Source organism: Nelusetta ayraudi, unplaced genomic scaffold, assembly GCF_046127955.1.
Source record: "Nelusetta ayraudi isolate G7.1 ecotype Tasmania unplaced genomic scaffold, CSIRO-AGI_Nayr_v1 ptg000004l, whole genome shotgun sequence".
Taxonomy (NCBI): domain Eukaryota; kingdom Metazoa; phylum Chordata; class Actinopteri; order Tetraodontiformes; family Monacanthidae; genus Nelusetta; species Nelusetta ayraudi.
Genome location: NW_027466054.1, coordinates 3,477,004 through 3,497,371, shown reverse-complemented (window position 1 = coordinate 3,497,371; position 20,368 = coordinate 3,477,004). Strand labels below are relative to the sequence as shown.

The following is a 20,368-nucleotide window of genomic DNA, read 5'->3' as shown; positions in this document are numbered from 1 at the left end:
GACACTCACTGTAAATGTTGTTGTGACTTACAGGAAATTGTTTTTGCCTCTTATTTTTGAATGTCATGATTCACAGCATAACAGAAAACACAGTATCCTTCCTTAAGCGCTGATCAACAGCCTGACAGGATCTCTGCTGTGGTTTATGGCCAAAACAGATTATTTTTGCAGATTATTTTTCATGGCGAATACAAGATCTGAACAACAATTTTTTTTAAGTTTTGGTTCCTCTGGCAGTCACGCTGACTGCCAGAGGAACCACGGACGGTATAGCACAACCAAACAACATCATTTTTGTCTGTTTTCCACTTCATTCAAAATACAAAAGAAGCATTTTTGCGCAACGGCAGTGGAAACCTACTTCACTGTGTTGGAGTTTTCACTGATCCTCGTCTGTGTCAAAGCCGCCCTGGTTGTACTACACAGCAATTTTAAACATTGCAGGTTTCTGGTGTTTATTTTCTGTTGCTCCATTTTGGATAATTTGGGACTGTGTTCGAGACACTTTGAGTTCCACCCGCCCGAGTTAATGAGATTTCCTGAACATAAATAGCAATAATATCCTTCAGAGTCAGTCAGTGTTTAATTTTTTTCTTTGATACCTCCAGAAACACAGCAGTTTGGTGGAATAATATGATCACTGCATTCAAACTGAGCTTAGATTGAAGCAAATTGTCTCCTTAAGTCACTATTATTTTTATTGCACGTTTTGTTTGAAGAGACATTCTGCACCAAACAATACAAAAAAACACTGCTCAGCCTTTAAATCTAAAAAAGATGTTATCGTTAGTGGTTTGAGGTAGAAGTGGTAAACTAGACTCTCAGAGGTCTGAGTCAGTCTGTGAACTGAAGCTAAAAAGCTTGTGTTGAATGCAGCATTTAACATATTTAGCACAATGAGTTTGCCTCTTAGGAGAGAACAAAGCTATTTCCCTTTTTCAAAATAGAAACACAAATCCAAAACCGTATTAGACTCTATCTGTCCAATCGCCTGGTATCCCAATTCATGGATGGCTGAACACCATCCAGTGATACAGTGAATGAAGTTGTGACAAATGAAAAGAAAGTTTGAGAAAATTATAACTTGGACTTGTTTTCGTTGACGTGTATACAGTCTGGAGATTGACATAGAAAATTGTATTTGAACAATTGTGAATGTTTGCATCTATCAATACAGAATCCCATGCAGTGTTTCTGTGAGTGAGAAAGCTGGTAATAGTAGGACAGATATCCTGCCTGCTCTTCGTTTCCTCAGTGGAAATTATGAGTCTGGGTGGCAAATGAAAGCATGTCGCGCTTGAAATGAGATCATATAGCGATAGAATGGCATGAGAACATTGGCAGGATTTCAATTGTTTAAAAATCTCCCAGTGCTACATAGCGCGAACTCCATCGTGATATTAGATTCTGGGGGGTTTGAAGTTCCTCTGGGTGCTGCTGGTGTCTGATGTCTGATCCTTTAAACACACGCTGATGATGACGTGAGCGGCTTTTCATCACTCCTATCAGAGCGTTCATGTTGGGGCAGAACTCACGCTGGCCTCTGATGTTTCGCAGTCGGGACAAGATCTACTCTCCCAAAGTGGGGATTTTGTCTTCATAAATTACTCATGAGGAGCATAATTTTTCCACCAGTGAAGATAAGCGACAGGTCCTCTCTGACGGTGGTTCCCGTGAAGCTGGAAGGAAGCCCACCTCTCTTGATGCGGCAGGTGTGAATCCTTTTTTTTTTCTATTTTCATTAATAACCTTGACTTGTGGAGCTTAAATAGAGGAGGGCAAGTGCAATAACTCTTCGTGCTATGTTTATTTTACTGAGAAATCAGACTCAGCCCAGGGACATAATATAAAACAAAGGCGGGGCTTTGTTTGATTTAAAAAAAAATACTAAAATTAAAAAATAAAAAATAGAGGTCCAGTTATGCAGACAGGAGAAAATAATCTAAACAGGTCAACTGAAACTGAAAGACGAAAAACTCAATTTATTCTGAAGCAACAAGATGTACGGAGAAACAGTCTGGCAGGGAGTGAAGGTCAGAGTTCATGCGGTTGACGAGCTGACGAGGACCAGGTGCGCCTGATTAGTGAGGCAGAGCAGGTGTGGCGGAGGTGAACGTCTGCGTTCCGGTGTGCGTGGCCAGTAGACAGGCATGCAGACAGCACACTGGAACTTACCAGGAATAATCATTCTTTTAAATTGTGTTTTTTGTTTCATATGGGACCCTGGCTTTATAAATTTAAGTATAAATTAAATTATAACAATATAAAATATTCAAATAACAAAATTATTTGATTTCCAGGTTTGTTTTGAGGTTCGAGTTCATATTTACTCGTCTCATAACTCTGACTTCTCCAGACACATAGTGTTACCTTCAGGATCAATGGCAATTAAAGATTCTTGCTTAGTTTCTGCATTCTTTAGCGCTCTATGTGCAGCTCTTAGTCGTGAAGCCTGCCAACAGATTTTTTTTTTTTTTTTTAATTCAGATGTGAAGTAATTAAGTCAACTTTTACAAAAAAACACTTGTTGTTTCACCACAGAGCAACTGCAAAAGCTGATTATGAAAAAGATCTTGAATCGAGCTCAGTTTCCACACCCAGCCAGCAGCTCCAGTCTGCTGGCACAATGCACCGCACACAAATAGTAGTGTGACGTACATAATCACAGATGTAGGAACACATGAAAGCAGCATTTTTTTTCCTGTGGGCGTCGCAGGACAGACGTGAAGACTTAATTCACAAAACAACTTTTTCGTTCAGCAGTGTAATATCAACGTTTTGAACACTTTTCCCAATGACACATTGCTGGTTTAAATCAGGGGTCAAATCCAAAATGACAACTTTATGTTAGACGGTCATGAAAAGATGTCTGAATGACACTTTTTAAAATCTCTTTGCTACATAGACTTAAAGTAAGGCACACTCGCTATAGTATCATAATACCAATTATATGGAGAGTTGCTGATACTTCAAAATACTCTCAAGACTTTAAGAGAAACACTGTTTTGATGCAGGTTAATCTGAGCCATCAAACTTGTCATATAAACGCAGAGAAACAGAGAGTGATGAAAGTGAAGACTTTATTTCTTAAGGAACTCAAGGAAACATTCAAATGACCTAACAGACACACTGCATACTTATCATATCTGGTTTTCTTCTCCAACACAATGTTTACAATCTAGGGCGTAACATATTAAGTAGAGTTAAACATTTTTCAGGAGCTGATGTTAACACAGACATTCTAATTGTTTTTGATCTAATGACGATGCTTTTAATAACAATTGTTACTTCATGTTTATCTTTGTATTCAAACCCACATCCACACCCAGCAGAAATAGATTCAGGTCCCCCAGTGCCTCTCGCCTACTTCAGGCCTTGGTTGTCACCTAAAAACACAGATACACAACTTGAGATTAATTGTAATTCTCTTCACATTTGATATTTAAGTCAAGTGCTATGGCAAACAAAAAAAACTCAGGAGTATTTGCTACACATCTTGAATCCTAAAAAATGAAAGAGGATTATTTTGAACCTGGCTTGTCTGTGTGGCCAGGTCCTGCTGCAGAGGTGGCAGAGGATCCTGGGAAGGAAGAGGGTTGACATCAAAGGCGGGAAGCTGAAGGAAAACAAACACCATGCTCAGAATAAAAAACACAAAAAGCAGATTCCTTTTTTTTTTTTTTTTACGTCAATGTAAAAAATGGTTGTTTTTGCCCTGTCCTCACATTTGGGATCTGCTGGGGAATAATCTGAGGTGGGAATTCAAACGGAAGCACCTGGGAGGCAAGAAAAGATGGTGATTGAACAAAAAAAGCAACAAAAGCAATCAATTAAGAATTGTGAATTTGAGAATTTACATTTGGATTTGGCATATGAGGAACGTTGGCCATAGGAGGCAGGTTTGTCAGTATCTGAGAGAAAAGCAAATCAGTTTCAAGTATCAAGTACAACTTTCATTTAAAAAAAAAAAATGAAACTAACTCATTAACTAAATTTGCACTATGAAAAAAGTTTAAATATTTACCCTCTGCTGGGAGAAGTCATAGGGGTAGTACTGCAAAAAAATACAAAACACACGGCTAAATCGCTCTGTTATGGTGTCAGAAATGTAGGATTAGCATGATTTAATTCCCAGTGAACTTACCACTTCCACACTCTGTCTGCCTGGTGGCTGAGGGATGGAGTACTTGATGAAGCCGTGAGTGGGAAAGGGCTGCAGCAAGAAAGACAAGGTTAAACAAAAAAAAAAGTCTTTCACATTTTTCACGAGTTGATTTGATACTATGCGTGTGGCTACCTGAGCGGGGTTGACTCCAGCAGCGCCGGGGAACCTGTGAGGATAGATCTGAAACGACACCAAAAAAAGATAAACAAACGGCAACAACCATTGTAAGAAGATGCCTGAGAAAAAGGTGCCAAGTTGCTTGAAGTAACAGCTGTGTGAGGTTTGAGTTGGGAGGAGAAACGAGGGTCAGGCTCACCAGTTCCACACTGTAGGCGCCAGGTAATCCAGGCTGCGGCAGCTGCGGCAAAGTCAGCGGAGCTGTGAGAGGCGTCCTCACCTGAAAGGGTGTTTTGTGCTTTTATATACAAGTCTCACTGGACTCATGTCAAGTGCAGCTGTGTGCAGCAAAATGAAGTACGATTAGTGCACTATGGTGTGCATGTGCAAACCATAGGCTAAGATTTGAGACAGCAAGAGGTGAGACGTGGTCTGTGACTGTGACTCCTGCAAGCTGTCAAGGACACGCATAAAGTTTACTTTTAAAGAGTTACAACACGCATATTTACCTGTGACGGCGCCACCTGCGGCCTGGTGCCTGCAAGGTGGGGCAGGTAATGGAAGAAGGACTGCAATGTGTAAAGCACAAAGAGAAGTTGTTGGTTCAGCCAACCTTGCCTTGAGTTAAGAAGGTTGCATGTTCCTCTGTACTTACAGGTGCGGCTGATGCTGTGCTCGCCAGGCAGAGGCACAAGATGGCCAGTTTCATTTTGGCAGGTGTTTGACGGATTCCTGAAGACAGAGTTTCACCGTCACCGTGATGAAATAGCAGTAGGGGGAGATAGGAAAGACAACTTGTGCCGCTCCTCTCTGCAGGTACTGACCTTCTGTGATGAAAACACCGGTGGAGTGGATGCTGGCTGTTGATGTGGAAGGCGCTGTGAGACGTTCATGCCTCCCAAAGCGGTTCACCGTAGCATTTATAGGGCTGCAGCTCACCACGGAGCCAATCAGGTGTGATGGGAGTGATGCTCTGCAATGAGCGGGTACGGCACAGGTGTCTAGTCTTCAGCTTTACCAAATGACCACTGGTCAAATCCACTCTGTGCGTAATGGCACACTTAGCCTGATTACACTGTCTAGAGCAGCGGGTTGCACACGTACCTCCTGCCCCGCTCGTTGCTGTTCAACCGCACCATGGAATCAGAGGCTGAGCCCGCACCGTTTGATTTATTAACCGTGGAAGTGAGATATCAAACATTGTTGCACCGTGCTTTCAAATTATGGCCAAGAGTCTGAGGAGGGAAAGTTAACTGGGGCCAGCAGAGGAAGATGAATGTGCGCAAGGGGAGTTGGCTATCGGGAGTCTCCAGACTCTGAATTGTCATTACTGTCATATTACATGTATAGTAAAGCACCTTCTCAACGCCAGCTTTGCTTATCTGAGTGGATTCCTTGTGTTTTGCTGTCATTTGTTTTTTATTTTGCAATGATTCCACTTGATGCAAAGCCAGAAACGTGATTTAACTGCGTACCTTTCTATGTTTCTTTTACCAGCCTTGCACTCTAATGTGCCATTATTCACAACAATGTTTTTAATTATTCATGTAGGACTTTAGGCAGGTTCAATGATCTTTTTTATGTTACGGTAATGTGCACTTCATGTAAGAGCAGCGTATACACACCACGATCAAAGTGTCGGTTTGCTGATCTTCTCAGTCACATGAGAACTCAGAACTTGTGGTAATAAAACTTTTACTTCTTTAAAGAAGAAGAGTCAAACAAAAAAATAACTGTATGTGTGTGTGTTTCTGCATGTGGTGCATGTTTACGTCTCTATACCCAAAGTGCAGCCAGCCTGTCAACTATAATTTGTCTAGTCATCATCATCATCGTCTCCTCTGGATTTTCTTGGTACGAAATCACAGGATTGTGATGAGCCCAAAAGAGCTGATGACCCTCTCTGGAGTTCACCGATGACTCACTCTTTCTGCAGCAGCTCAGCAGAAATAGCTGTGGAAGATGTTTGAGACTGTTTTTTTTTTTTTTTCCGTTGTTGTTGATGTTGTTGTTATGCAGTCCTTGTTGGTAGAGATAAACCAATCAGCTCCTTGCAATGCAAATCAAAAGCTAAAATCGTACATTTCAATTTTTCAGACCGTTTCTATTTTCGAGTGCTGGAAATGAAGTCACACAGAGATAGTTTACAAAAGGCATCCAATAGTTTGTCCGCCGTCATCTGCTGCGTGTTTGCTGCCGCCAGCCGGTGCTGTGATGAAAACATACAACAATGCACTGATAGCACATTCCCAAACTTAATGGAGAAACTTGCAAACACTTGTGGGTTAAATTTACAAGATTTATGGTGTAACTTGCTCTTCAGATTAATTTACACAGGGTAACCTCCAGAAACTTCCTCATTGAATCCATTGGTATGAAATATTAATTGGTTCTAACTTGGTTTTAAATGTCAGTGGAAGTCAGAGAGAAGAAGGAAGAACGAGGTGGTGATAGTTGATGATTTAGATTTTAATTTGCCAATATTTGTGATATTAAAACTCCCCAACGTTAATCTTTGCGTTTAATGGGGAATAAAACAACATTTTTCCTCTCACTGGCAGCTATGGCATTTTGTGTGTTTTTGCTGGCGGTTGAGCTTTGAGCCAGTCCATGTCTTCTATTTCAACATGTGCATTTCAGGTGGGTTAATAGTTCTAAGGACCATTTCCTGGCAGCCTCTGCAGCAGCTCTTAACAGGCAAACGTACCGTATTTCCAGTAATATAATTATAATGATTTTAAATCGCAACACAGTAATTTAATCATACACATATTGCACAATAATATTATCAAGAAGGTTTGAAAAATTCTTTATTTGCAAAGAAAGTGCGTGCTTTGTGTGTTTTTCTCCTCTTACTCTCTAAACACAGGGATCTTAAGAGATGCAACTGCACATTAACAACAGGGAGTGGGCCAGATTAAGGAGTTGACACTGACCCCGTTCTTATTCTGAAAGTACAGGGCACTAACAACAGGTGGGCGGGCTCCATTATTACATTATTATAACATAGATTTAAAAAAAAATAATAATAATAAATACCTTGAAAACAACACCAATTATATTCAAATGCATTTTATTATTGTTGAAGCCTTTATTTTCATATGAAATTTAAAAAAGAAATTCAGTCTTTTGAGAAATGATTATTCTTTTTTGTTGCTGTTGACCTTGTTGTTGTTGACATTAGAAAACAAAGAGCATTGTGACTTGTCCTGATTGAGTTCCACAGACGTGATTGCTTGTATTTATTACTTGTTTGTCATTTGTAGAGAAAATAAAATGAAATAGAGAGAAAAAAGGAGTCAAATCTATATCCCTTGTTGTGAAATTCAACTGTACAGTCTCCAAAGGCGTTGATGCTTTTACAAGTGCACCACTTTTGCGCTCCTGTGAGACAGCCAAACACTCTTTCAAGTAATGCCCTTAAAGAAATGTTGGGTTTTAAGTATGCATTGATTTACTGTTGCTTTGTCGGCTTTTAAAGAGTAAAACGGGAACAACCGAGCAGCATCTAAAACTCAAGCGCCCAGGAGGAAAAACACTTTGTGTGTGATGTGAAGAAATGCGTTGCCACTTTGATCAACAGGCTTCCCCAGACAATGGAGATGGAGCAAAACACTCCCTACTTGAATTTCATTAGCTCATTTATAATCACTGGCCCTTGATTTGAAATTAACTCTAACGTTCATCAAACCATTAGAGTTAACGATGTGATTTTGAAAACGTGTAAACAGCTTCACGTGCAGTGGACTCTCTCAACCACACACATCCCATCTTCTGCCTCTTGTGCACATAATGAATTATCCTGTCTTCTTCTGAGTGCTGCTGTACCACCCTGCTGCTGTCTTGGAGCACCAGCATATTTTCAGCAAATTAAAGACTCCCGGCTTCCTCTCCCCTGCCTTTATTCCGCTCGCTCAACGGCAGCCGGTGGCCAGAAACACTTGGCACCCGAAGATGCAACTTTCCTACAATTAAACCTATAGGGGTTCCGTGAAAAGGCCTCAGAATTTCTTCAGGTCCGGTGAACATGATTCCAGTTAACTGCAACCACTTCAAACGTATAGGATTTATGCTGTCACAATAAAAAAAACATCTCAGGATTGCAGACTTTGATTTGTCCAGAAAATCAGTCAAAAACATTTGTAAACACAGACAAGAGATACAAGGGTTAAAAACGAATGTCATCTTGTGTTTATTCATTATAAAGGATATAAAATACCATCAGCTTTCAACAACAACAAATCCTATTAACTTGGTCCGAAACCATTTTGTGAGCAACGTGCTGGAACTTTCCTCCGCTGGCTGCCTGCAGCCTTCACACCAGCGTTGACCGCGTCTGTCCGACAGGTGTTTGGACGGTGGGCACGTCCCGCGTCGCCAACTCCAGACCTGCTGGGACCCTGTTATTGTTTGGCTGCGGGGCTCCGCTGCCGGAAGTCTGCGCCTCAACACCAGAAGGGCTCGCCGCGGCGGGCGGGGCCTCCTGCCGCCCAGTGTCTATTAGGCCGGCGGCCCGGTTCCCAGTCTGCACTGACGGGTTGGTGAGCACCGGGGGCAGGAGCACGGCCAGCTGTCCCATGGTGGCGGCCATCTGAAAGAGTTGAGGGGGTGGAGGTGAGGGAGTGAGTTAGTGAGAAGGATGAGGAGGAGAGAGTGAGTAATTCTTTGAGTGTTACCTCGAGGTCCTCTGAGCTGATACTGCCAGCTGCCAGATCCTGGGACAAATATGTATAGAACGCTTTATCAGCAGACCGTAAAACTGCACTTTAAATGAGTTATGATCACATTAATATACTTGTTAGTGATTTGGTGTTTTTTTACTTTACCAGAATTTGTTGAAGCACATACATAATTTGCGGACTCTGTAAAAGAGAATGACATCATTCCCATCATGTTCAGCTTTCATTCTCCTTTTGTTCAGTTCACAGGACAACATGACATATTTTCTCTGTTTGCGCGCCTGTGTCTCATTAAGCCTGATTAGACTGCACACACCTGCTGCTGCTGGACCGGCTGGGGAGTGGCTCCTGCGGGCACCGTCAGTGTGTTCGGAGGCTGATTCTGCAGGAAAATCCTCGGGTACCCGTACGGAGAAAACTTTGAGCGGAGAAAAGAAAAACATTCACATTCCTGCCAGCAGATCTAAATGCCCTCGACTGCCCTCCGAGCACAAAAGGCAGGCACAGTGTCGCAGCATCCCTGACAAGGGAACACACTGAGGGGCAGGTTTCCATCCTGGGGTTGTAAATCAGTCAGCGGCCGCAGACAAATCTTTTCGTCTTCATGTCTGCTTGTAACACCTGTCCTCCCCTTCACATCTCCACACCGCTTGCAAGGATGCAAAACAAACACACTGTTGGGACGTGATGAGATGTCCTCCCAGACCCCACCTCTCCCTTCCTGATAGGTCTTTTCGAAGCTGCCGGTGGTTGGAAAATGGTTTGAGGTAATAACATGGCACACGGCAATATTAGCGTCAGAGAGCACTCACAGTGCATTTCATGTCAGCATCTTACCAGCTGGTTTGTGTAGGGGGGTGACTGAAGTGGGTAGTAACTCTGAGGAAGGAAAACCTGAGGAAAATGGAAACCAAACAATGTTAGGTTTACTTTGGGTATTTTTTTTTTTTTTTTTTTTAGTGTTTTCTCTTGTAATGCATCAAACAAATTGTATTAAAATACATATTATTTAAATGTCTCATCTTTTGTCACCTACCGTGGGCCATTGCTGGAGCGTGCTGACATACTGAGGCAGGTAGGGATTCATCTGCGCAGGCATGAGCATCTGACTGCCCCCTAGTGGAGACCAGGCAAAGTGTTGCGTGGGAGACATCGGCTGGAAGCCCGGCCGAGGTTCAGGCTGCTGCGAGAAGCCAGGCTGTGGTTGCTCCACTAGAGGGGAGAGTGGAGCCTGACGTCCCGGGTCTTTGGTAGGTCCTCCTGGGGAGAGGATGGACGGAGCCTCAGTTGGATTCACCTGAAAATGTGAAAATGGAATTGAAGTAGTATGATAATATGATAATAATATAATAATAATGTCATATGAAACCATATGAGATATGTCTTATGTCCTTAAATACAAAATATAGTTAATGAACAGACTACTCACTGGTACTGTAGATGCCATTAGGGGGAAAAATGAAAGTAGAATGTTGATGATCATCTTTTAATTTAGATTTTAAAAATATATAGCTTTCTCGCGCAAACTAACAACTCAAACAAACTCCCGGCACTCCAGAGCCAATTCGGTGAACCTGTTTGAGAGGGAGCGTTGGCTTATGAACAACTCCCGCAGATAAACAACCAATGACAGAACAGACATGACAGAATCAACCAACAAACTCACTCTAATCATCTGCTTTCAGTGAAACTGTCCTACAGAAATGAAGAATGTCCACCTAACCCCTCTAACTGCCTGTTTGTCTTTCTGTGCACTGCCGTCATGTCTACAGAAACCAACACACAAACACACGAAGAACCCAGGACTCGTGGTTTTCCTGTTACTCTGAACACCTTGAGGGTGCAGCAGATGTGTCATTGTCTCATTATGGTCAGACAGAGATGTGCAACTTGCAAGGAAACACCTGGAAATATAGTGTGTCAAGATGCTGGAGCACAAGATTTTGTGCTTCTGTCAGAAAAGTAGTTGCATGTGCGAACAAGTAAGCAATTTATAGGCATTAACACCAAACACAGGGACACCTGGTGGCCAGGTGGAGGAACTGTCATCTTTGTGTGTTGACATTGCCGTTACAGATAACTGCGACTATTAGGCTACCAATAGGGTTAGGTAGATTGGCCACAGAACCCAATGAGTGTTAGTAACCGCAAAACTGTTACTTATATGAAAACTCAATCTAAATAAATATTGTTGGTAAATTATGAAGTCATACCGATTTTATGTCTGAAACTAATGTAAAAAAAAGTCCAAACTAAATAAAAACGTGTGAAAATTCAGCATCTACAAGGAACAATTCACTGTTACTGAAACATACTAATGATATGGAGGAAAAACGTTGATGGGTTGATATCTGCATTTATCAATAGAAGTCTTTCACCTTGTCCTTCATCCTTGAGATTGAGAGCTGTTGTGGTCTATGAAAGAACATCACGTAGTTGATGTTGTGTTTAAATTGGGTGTGCGACTGCGTAATGCAGTCAAGTGATAGTGAGACTGTAGCCCTGTTGATGATCATTTAAAAATTTGCATTTCGCTTTTTTAAATTATGACAGTGAAAAATAATCAATAACAAGCAGCCACAATGTTCTAAAGTTTTTGGTCAGTCAACTCAAAATGGAGAAATAAAATTTGATGTGAAATGTACTCCTCGCCGCGTAGTGAAAAACTGTACTTAGACCAAATGAGTACAACAGGACGAACAGGAAGAAAATGTGGAATTGTGAGTAAAGCATCTATTACGATACAACATTTTGTTTCCAACTTCTGCAGCATGTGAAAATACCAAATGACTCTTTAATATCTTAGAGTTTATGTGAAACTCTCCTTAAATACCTTTCATGAGTTATTGAACACAATGAATACTGAGTACTGAGAGAGACATAAAGTGACATAGACATAAATACCTTTAATTAATAACCACAAAGATTACACAACTTGTGAAGATTAACATTTATGCATTTGTTGTTTTGTTTTGTTTTGGGGGAATTTTTGTGAAACTGTAGCTTTGACAATTTTTGTTTTAAAAACATTCATAGTAACGAGATGTAATAGTGAAAAACCATAAGCGAAGCGTTGGAACACTGTTGGGTCAAACTTTCTGAGAGAAATGTGATGTGACAGCCTGTCGGTGAAGACACTGCCCGACAAAATGCTGAGTCACGATAAAACTCACAACACTGGTGTCCTAAAGTACTCTTGAAGGACAGCAGTGTTGCTGGCTCTTTAGTTTATCTTTACAGTTATTCTACAGCCGTGCACTCCACAACTTCTTTGTAGTTGTTTTTTGAAAATATTTTGAGAGTGCGTGTTTTTTCCGTTGCTTCATAATTATAAAAACCCAGCATGGCAGTGCTGGAGCAAATGGTGGGGTATTAACTTTTGCCTTTCCTAAAGCTGTGTTGATCCAGGGATGGTGATGCGTTCGGCAGCTGAGTGGATGTTCCACCAACGTGTCATCAGTATCGTCTCACAGGTATCTCCAGAGCCGTCCTGAGATCAGCCGCTGACAAAACTCAAAATTACAAACCTCACAGCGCTTGCGTAACTCCGGATTTCCCCAGCTACACAATCTATTGGCACATTCTGCACGACGGGGAATGAATTGGACTTTGTGGCATTTAAGGAAACCCATGAGAGCCAAAAAGGAGAACGTGGCAAAGAAACAAGTGGAAAAATACTCAGATACTCAGATACACAATGTTCATACAATACAAGTTGATACGATCAGAAGATAAAACGTGGTTCATGAAAGACTTTAATGTGAACAAACATCAATCTCCAGACACATGGTTGTGTGGAAGTGCAATTAGTCATCACCTCTCACAGATAATCACAGGTTATCTGTTGTCTCCCCGGGGCACAGTGGTGGTTGTCATCGCTGTAGTCGTGGTCGTTGCCACGGTCGTCGTCGTGGGGGTTGTTGTTGTCGGGGCTGCAGTCGTAGTCGGAGGTGGAGGTGGAGCAGGTGTTGGAAACAGGAGATGCCAGGGGAAGGTGGACCAGGGTTGAATGGGGTTCACGCTGACGCTCTGCAACAACACCAAGCAATCATTGTCCGGCTGAAAGCTCTTTGGTTGTATTTTTTAACATGAGCTGAGAAATGCCTTGATGAACGAGTCTCCTACCTCACCACTGTCAGACTCACTGCTCGAATGGTGATTCGTGCTGACTTCATCACTGTCTGAATCACTACTGCTGGAAGACTTCTGTTCAAACGAAAACAGACCGAAAAAAAAATAACCCGACTGCCCGTGTGAGAACGATATATCTAAATCTTTACGATGACAAACAAATTATATAGGGTGTACTCACCACTGTTGGAGAAGTTATCAAGCCGAAAATCATCAAAAGGATGAACTTCATCTTGCATTTCATGTTCCGATGTGGTGATCGTCAGAACTGCGCGCTGCCAAGGAAGAATGAGATCAATCAGTTTAATGATGGACAAATTATTAAGCCTGTGCCCTGTGCCTCGAGACGGGCTCCTTCAGGAAGCCTTCCATTAGCTTTGTGACCTGCCCTCATTGTTCTCACACTTTAGAGGTGTGTTGCTTCATGTCAGAGGTGGTTGCTGCCATGGCAGCCTCCACAGAAAAACCCAAATAGGCGTGTTCAGAGCCCTGTTGCCCAACTCGGCTTAAGCAACAAGCAGAAGGCCCACGTCCGTCTGTTGTCGAGGGGACGTCGAGTATTTAGTGAAGCCTTAACATTTTATCTGACAAAAATTGTCATTTATTTTCTTTCAAACCATTGCCACGCATTACTTGGCACCTCATCCAGCATCCAGAGCCTGAAACCTCACAAAGGCAGAAAATAAATAGACTTGAATCCAACTTTGTATCCTGTGTAGTCTGTGTGGCTCCAGTAAGAACTTCAATTCCCAACATTAGTGATATTCAAACCAAGATTGTCAGCTCCGCAGTTTTTCAAACACTTGCGCTCTCTCTCTCTCTCCCACATGCACATACACACACACACACACACACACACACACACAAGCACATTTTGTGACCTCATGGGGACTCTAGTCAAGGAACGCCTATAAAGGACGTTATTTTCAAAACAAAATATACCAACGTTTTTTCTTGTTAACACATTATAAATGATGGGCTTATACTATGTTATATCCACCAGACATAATGTTTTACAAACCTTGGTATGATTAGAAACAACAGCAAAATCCAATTCAAAAATCATTACATCCATTGCCACAGGGGAAAGGCATTTACTCCTCCCACTGTGAGAGAAAGGCTTTATGTATCTTATAGTACACTGATTGGTCCCTAACTGTCCATCAAACAAATATTTGCATCAAGCAGTTTGCTGAGCTTCTGGGTGCACACCAACCACCTTAAGAAGAGTCTGTATCGCCGGGTTATCAGACTGCTAAACTGGAGAACTTCTTCACTTCATCTTATAATGTTTTAGGTTTTATTGAACGTTATTCATGTTCCTTTTCCCTTCAAAGTATTGGACTACAACAAAGTAATTGCATGGGATTTGAGAGGGAGGCTCCTAACAGCAATGGCTTAAGAAGAAAGATTCATGGTGGAGAGGTCTGAAACATGATGGTAATAGAAAACAGGAGGTGCTTCAAACAGGTTCATGATAATAAATAGGTTGCCTGTGGGATAAAAAAATATATATATATCACATTTTATCATATTTCAGCGTTTAAAAATAAGTTTGGACCCAAAAAATAGTCACAAAATATTACAAAAATGCAAGAAATAAACTCAATAGATTTTATAAATTTACTTGATGACATTATATTGAGTAGGAGCTATGTACATACATGTATGTATGTATATACATCGATATAGTATTAGTGCAATATAGTTTAGAGCAGTTTTTTATCATGGCATCCAAGTAAAATAAAATATTTTCAAATACTATAATCCCATGTCTGATTCTATTGGTTGGTTGTAAAATAGTCAACACACAGCAACACACACTTCCAAAACAGTAGCTTTGGAGACTGCTCATGAGGACTGCTATACTAAGTATGACCTCAAGGGGAACATCTTATACACACATGCTGACAACAGCATCAAAGATGGTAATTACGAAGGTGTTCAAGAAAAACTGAGCAGCAAATCCTTACAGTCGAGCTCTTAAGGGGTTTGTTGGTATGGATGTCAACGTTGGTCCCTATGGGCCAGGAAGAACTTCACACCAATATAGAAAGACAAGACAACACACACACAGGTACTAAATGTATGAACACAAGTGCTCACACAATTATAAACAAAAGGGAAGCACGTGCTCATACGCGCAGACCTACTCACACACACACACACAGATAGCATGAGTTTACCCATACACACACACAAGTAGCAAGTTAGGCACTGACACACGCATATTTATGCACACTGACCCACAAACACATACTGGAGCACTCTCTCACCACTTAAAGACAAACACACTTGTTTTTGATCTAGAATGTTTTAAAAAGGCATTATATTATTATATCATATTATTATCAGGACTAGAACAGAATTTAAAAAACTGAAAAAGTATTAAATATCAAATGATTCACATTTAATGTTCTTATTCTGCATTGAAAATTTGCAAATTTGGCATTTCTGCTGCAGCGTTTCCAGCTGTTTGTTTTGTTTTGGGGTTTTTTTTTTGCCTATCTCAGTGTTTTTATACTGGTACTGTGTTGGAGTTTTTTTGTATGATGTTTATGATATACCCTGCGGTTGAAGAAATGTTTTTGCCTTTGCACCTGTACCGGGTAGATTTAATTTAAAGCAACCTTTGAAGCTTATTTAGACAAGAAAGACTCTTGTTCCAAGTTGTGGCTATTAAACAAAACTGGACATTCTGATGCATTTACCCTTTTTTATTTAACAGCTTCCACGGATTACAAGAGGCCGATCCATAAATGAAACAGAATTGCAGCACTTTTTAGGAGACATTGTTGAATCGAGACAACAACAGAAAAAAGGTTGGTTACATTGAACATGCAAGTCGTCTGATTCTATTAAGTGGTGGCTGGAGCAACGGTGGTGGTGGTCGGAGCAGCAGTGGTAGTTGTGGCTGCGGCGGTGGTGGTAGCAGGAGCTGCAGTAGTTTGCAGAAGTAAATTGAGAAGCAACTGGATGAGCTGTTGCTGTTGCAGTTGAGTGATTCCTCCAGTGGAGGTAGCGGCAGCAGTGGTGGTCGTGGCTGCACTGGTGGCCTTGAAGAAAAATAGGGAAGGGCGCTTTCAAATTTAGAGAAGGGAGATTTTGGAAGTCAGATATGTTCGATAGGAAGGAGAAAGTTCTCACCTCATCGGAGTTGGAGTCAGAGTCGGAGCCAGAGTCAGAACGAGCAAATCGCTGGTGGTCCATGTCCATCTTCCGGAGATAATGAAACACATTAACACACTTGATACAACCGGCCTTGTGTCACAACAGTAATACACTATATTGCAACGGTATTAAGAAAGGTCTCTCTCTTTTTTTAAAGAAGAAACACAATGTACTCACAGGATTGGCCAGAGCAAAGCTCAGGAGGCATCCGAGCACAAATGCAATCTTCAGCATGGTTAGTGTATTCGTAGCTGTGGGATGGTTAACAGAAGATCAGGTTCCAAAACACACGTTCAACCTCACACTAGAAATAGAGCAAGGGGATTCTTACTTGTAGGCCTTCACAAGGTCTTTGTCTCCTCTGGATGGGTGTTGTGTTGATCTGAGGACTGAGCTTTCCTTTTATACAGTGCCTGGGTTCAACATTATTGGCCAAGTCTTAGGTAACCTTGTACCTTCTCGGCTGAGTGTGAGGAAATCAGCTGTGGAGAGTCTGGTCAGGTAATTTCCCGAGACACACCTGGTGACTGTGATAGGTATTTAATAACATAAATCTCAAGTAATCTGTTGGGTTTCTTCAAGTCTGATCCTGTGGTCAATTGGGTTGATTTATGAAAAAACAGAATCAAGTCTGACTCATTTGTTATTTATCTACTGTATAACTGAACAACAGCATATAATACCATAGATTTTTTTTTCCTATATACCTTTTCATGCGTATGTACGTTAAAAGATAATTAGGTAAAGAAACTGTGAGTGTGTTCGACCCATTTATGATCATTTTGCATCAGTAGATCCTGGATATCCTTTAAGCTTTTTGTGGTTTTTTGCCCAACAGCTGTTAAATATGCAACACTCACCGACAGATATTGCTGCAATGTTGTTGACACTGGTCTGGGTTGATGGGTGTGGTGAATAACACTGTAACAACGCAGCAAATTACACAGAAACACGGGGCATTAATTGTAATTTAAATTATTTTTTTTGTGGGTAGTCTCGCCTCAGTTCCCCAGGTTATAGTACAAACCATTTTGAATGCAAGGAAAACATTGCGTCTCGCAGGAATCCAAAAGTTGTTTTCCTCTCTGTGAACTCAACATCAAAAATATTTTTCGGCAAAGAAGCACAAAGAGGGGTTCAGCATTTACCTTCAAAGTAATACAAGCGCGATTCTGCAAAGCAGAAAGAAGAAGAGGGAAAACTGCCACCTTAAATTCAAGAGACTTTCCAAGATCGCAGCTGTCTCAAAGGCACAAGTACATGACGACTTTATACTGAAGTGTCACCTTGTATTATGTTTTTTCTTTATGAGTGTTTGGTTTCTTAAAAAATGCACATTTAAAACTGGGGCCAGATAACAAAGAGTCAACGCTTTTTGCGTGTTAGCCTTCTATACACTCTAGTGTTTTGAATGGTCACAAATACTAACATCTAAGTTCAGTAGTTTCTCTGTAGCTGTCGACATTACTTCTGTCATTATCCGGTGGCTGCAGCGCAGAACAATGAATAACATGGACCGCTTTATACTATTTAATGAAAGACAGTGTTTCATGACAATAACATGTTTGGAGTCAGAACTTTTCATGAAACATACAGTAGCTAGAAAACACAGTCAGGAGATGAGCTGGTACTTTTGGAAGTGGCATAGGTACATTTCAACAGTAACTACATGTTTTAGCCACAGGGGATGTCAGCCAGGTCGGCCCGGTCAGGGAGAAACATCTCAGAGTAAAGCTAAGCTATGTAGCATTGGCTAACATCTCATCAGTGCTCTGTAATCAGATTAGCCTTCTCGATTCCAGCCTGTTTCTTCTTTATAGCCACTTGCATGGTATGAACTACTCAGAGCTGTGTTTCCTTACAGGAAACACCTCACCAACCCCTTCCAGTGGCTAATATATTTACTGTAGACCTGCACCTCATACAACCCCACCCAAGAAATGCCAGAATTTGCCTTTAAAAGCTTATCACTTAAGTTGTAGTGGTAGCGGGAGCAGTTGTAGTTGGAGCTGCAGCGGGAGTGGTTGTTGCAACAGTGGTGGTGGTGGCTGCCGCTGCGGTGGGCGTGGTTGCAGCGGTGGGCGTAGTTGCAGCTGTCGTTGGTGCAGCAGTCGTGCTGAGGAGTTTGATGAGGGTCTGCAGCAGCTTCTGCAGCTCTAGCTGCGTCAGTTTGGGCGGCGTCGGCCTCTGTCAGAGGACAACAGACACGCAGGTCATAAAAATGTGCCCTTAAGCAATTTGCAGAGGGCTTCCAATTTTTGTAGTGTTTCATGCGATGGCATTGACAAAGATCTCACCTTTCTCACCTCATGGGAGTCAGAGCCAGAGTCAGAATTGGAGTAGGATCGAGCCAACCGCTTGGGCGCCATCTCCGGCTGAAGAGAATTCCACAGTACACAAATGCTTAAATAAAGACACTCGAGCAACAAATCATCAAACAAATTAGTTTCACTAATGGTGCACCTACAGGAAGAGCCAAAGTGAGGCTCAGGAGGCATCCCAATATAAACACAGCTTTCAGCATTCTTACTGTGATCACAACACCTGCTGAAAGAAACACAATACAGTGATAAACACAAAACTGAGATACATATATATACACACACACACACACACACACACACACACATATATATACATACATACATACATACATACATATATACACATATATATACACATATATAACAATATCCAGTTATATCACTAAAGCAGAGCACTCATAAATCCACCTTTGTGTCTTGATAGCTCTAGCGGTCCGAGGAGGCTGCGTTTCTGTGAAAAATGTGAGCGTTTCTTATATACGGTTTGTGACAAGAATGTCATCAACATACAGCACAGTTGGGAAAGTACAACTGTTAGGAAATCTTCCACCAGAAGAATTTAAGGTTAGAAATGAATTATGAGGGAAACACCATAAGGGACCATGAGGTACACTTGCGGTTTGTTTGCTGTACTTAATTTCTTTGCTAAGCACAAAGTCGATTCCTGTGAATCATAGATAATAGACAATACCGCAAAATATTACTGTAATACATGTTCTGTGTTTTGTTCTGAAAAATATGAATTTTATGGATCTTTTAGTGAGTTTAGTTTTTTAGTGTTTTTAGTGGTTTAGAGTTTTTAGGATGCACATTGTTGGTCCTGTCTTGTTTTTTCTGTCTTGTCTAGACATGGGAGTGTGGGAAACATAATTTTGATTACTTCGTATGTCCAGCACGTGAAGAAATTGACAATAAAGCTGACTTTGATTTTGATCTATGGGCGTGATTTTCTTTCCTTCTTCAAAAAAAATCTGACTTTGGGATAAAATTTCAGAATTCATCCTTGATGTGTTATGACATTTACAGGTGAACTTAATTTGACCTTTACACTTTTGAATGCACAAATCCAACTGTTCAGTCTTTCTGTACTTCGTGCATAATATGTTGTTCTTTAACAAGGTGATTAAGCACAATAATCATATACGCAAGTGTCTGAGCCGTCAGTCAACCACTGAATGTTCTTGTTCAGAGGCAGTTTGTGTTGAAACAGTCATCTTCATCGTTGGTTATATTTACATTTTTGAATATCGGTACAACAAGAAGACACCCAATAAAAATAAAGAGCAGCACGAGAAGTCGTTGAGACATGTTCTCTTGTTGTCTCCTCACCTCTTTTGTTCGCTTGAAGAAGAAATCACCACTGCACGTCTCTACTTAACTGGCCTGTATTCATTACATCAAAGCACTTTTGCATGAACCTTTTAAATTTTCATTCAAAATCAAATGTCCCAAACTAATGAGTAGTGCATGTGTAAGAGCATTCGTTCAAGCGTCAGAGTTTTGTCACTTGTGCACACTGGAGGACTTAAAGAATCGTGTGCATTCGTACAGCTTACAGCAAAATATGACTGCATTTCTTCTACTTGTTGTTTCTACGTCTGCTGCTCAGAAATGTTTTGGAATACTTGGCTGTCATCACGTCGCACTCATGTGGTCTCTGTCGGGTTTCACTCGGATCATCATTAATAACAAACTGGTAAACATGTCGAGACAGTGCAAACAGAGCGGTGAACTTGGGGTTGCAGTGGTAAAACAAAATACAGCTGTATTACTCAGCACTT

At 41.2% G+C, this 20,368-nt stretch overlaps 2 protein-coding genes and 2 long non-coding RNA genes across 4 annotated transcripts in view; 1 reads left to right on the top strand and 3 right to left on the bottom strand.

The window, feature by feature from the left end:
* The window catches only part of LOC142900738 (uncharacterized), a 370,388-nt gene that overhangs the window by 310,182 nt on the left and 39,838 nt on the right, over window positions 1–20,368 (top strand). The window lies entirely within an intron of this gene.
* scpp5 (secretory calcium-binding phosphoprotein 5) lies at window positions 3,064–5,421 on the bottom strand. Its single transcript, XM_076040359.1, has 12 exons — window positions 5,387–5,421; window positions 5,107–5,255; window positions 4,938–5,014; window positions 4,792–4,851; window positions 4,482–4,562; window positions 4,298–4,345; window positions 4,145–4,213; window positions 4,025–4,054; window positions 3,858–3,911; window positions 3,726–3,776; window positions 3,533–3,616; window positions 3,064–3,386 (listed from the first exon to the last, which is right to left on the bottom strand). Exons 1-12 carry the CDS (start codon window positions 5,419–5,421, stop codon window positions 3,369–3,371), a joined length of 756 nt encoding a protein of 251 aa, XP_075896474.1. The 3' UTR covers window positions 3,064–3,368.
* Window positions 8,480–10,528, bottom strand: LOC142898156 (uncharacterized). The gene is made up of 7 exons (XM_076040946.1): window positions 10,391–10,528; window positions 9,998–10,258; window positions 9,799–9,855; window positions 9,278–9,379; window positions 9,109–9,144; window positions 8,959–8,997; window positions 8,480–8,873 (listed from the first exon to the last, which is right to left on the bottom strand). Exons 1-7 carry the CDS (start codon window positions 10,442–10,444, stop codon window positions 8,598–8,600), a joined length of 825 nt encoding a protein of 274 aa, XP_075897061.1. The 5' UTR covers window positions 10,445–10,528; the 3' UTR covers window positions 8,480–8,597.
* On the bottom strand, window positions 11,848–13,172 carry LOC142898150 (uncharacterized). The gene is made up of 2 exons (XR_012928543.1): window positions 13,087–13,172; window positions 11,848–12,990 (listed from the first exon to the last, which is right to left on the bottom strand). It is a non-coding gene; the product is annotated as an uncharacterized LOC142898150 (long non-coding RNA).

Coding starts and splice junctions, on each gene's coding strand:
- scpp5 (XM_076040359.1), bottom strand. CDS start 5,421: ATGGTGCGGTTGAACAGCAACGAGCGGGGCAGGAG. Junction 5,256..5,386: donor AGCAACGAGCGGGGCAGGAG/GTACGTGTGCAA, acceptor CGCTCATTGCAG/AGCATCACTCCCATCACACC. Junction 3,777..3,857: donor CTCATATGCCAAATCCAAAT/GTAAATTCTCAA, acceptor CTTGCCTCCCAG/GTGCTTCCGTTTGAATTCCC.
- LOC142898156 (XM_076040946.1), bottom strand. CDS start 10,444: ATGATCATCAACATTCTACTTTCATTTTTCCCCCTAATGGCATCTACA. Junction 9,145..9,277: donor AGCCGGTCCAGCAGCAGCAG/GTGTGTGCAGTC, acceptor TCTCTTTTACAG/AGTCCGCAAATTATGTATGT. Junction 8,998..9,108: donor ATGTGCTTCAACAAATTCTG/GTAAAGTAAAAA, acceptor TATTTGTCCCAG/GATCTGGCAGCTGGCAGTAT.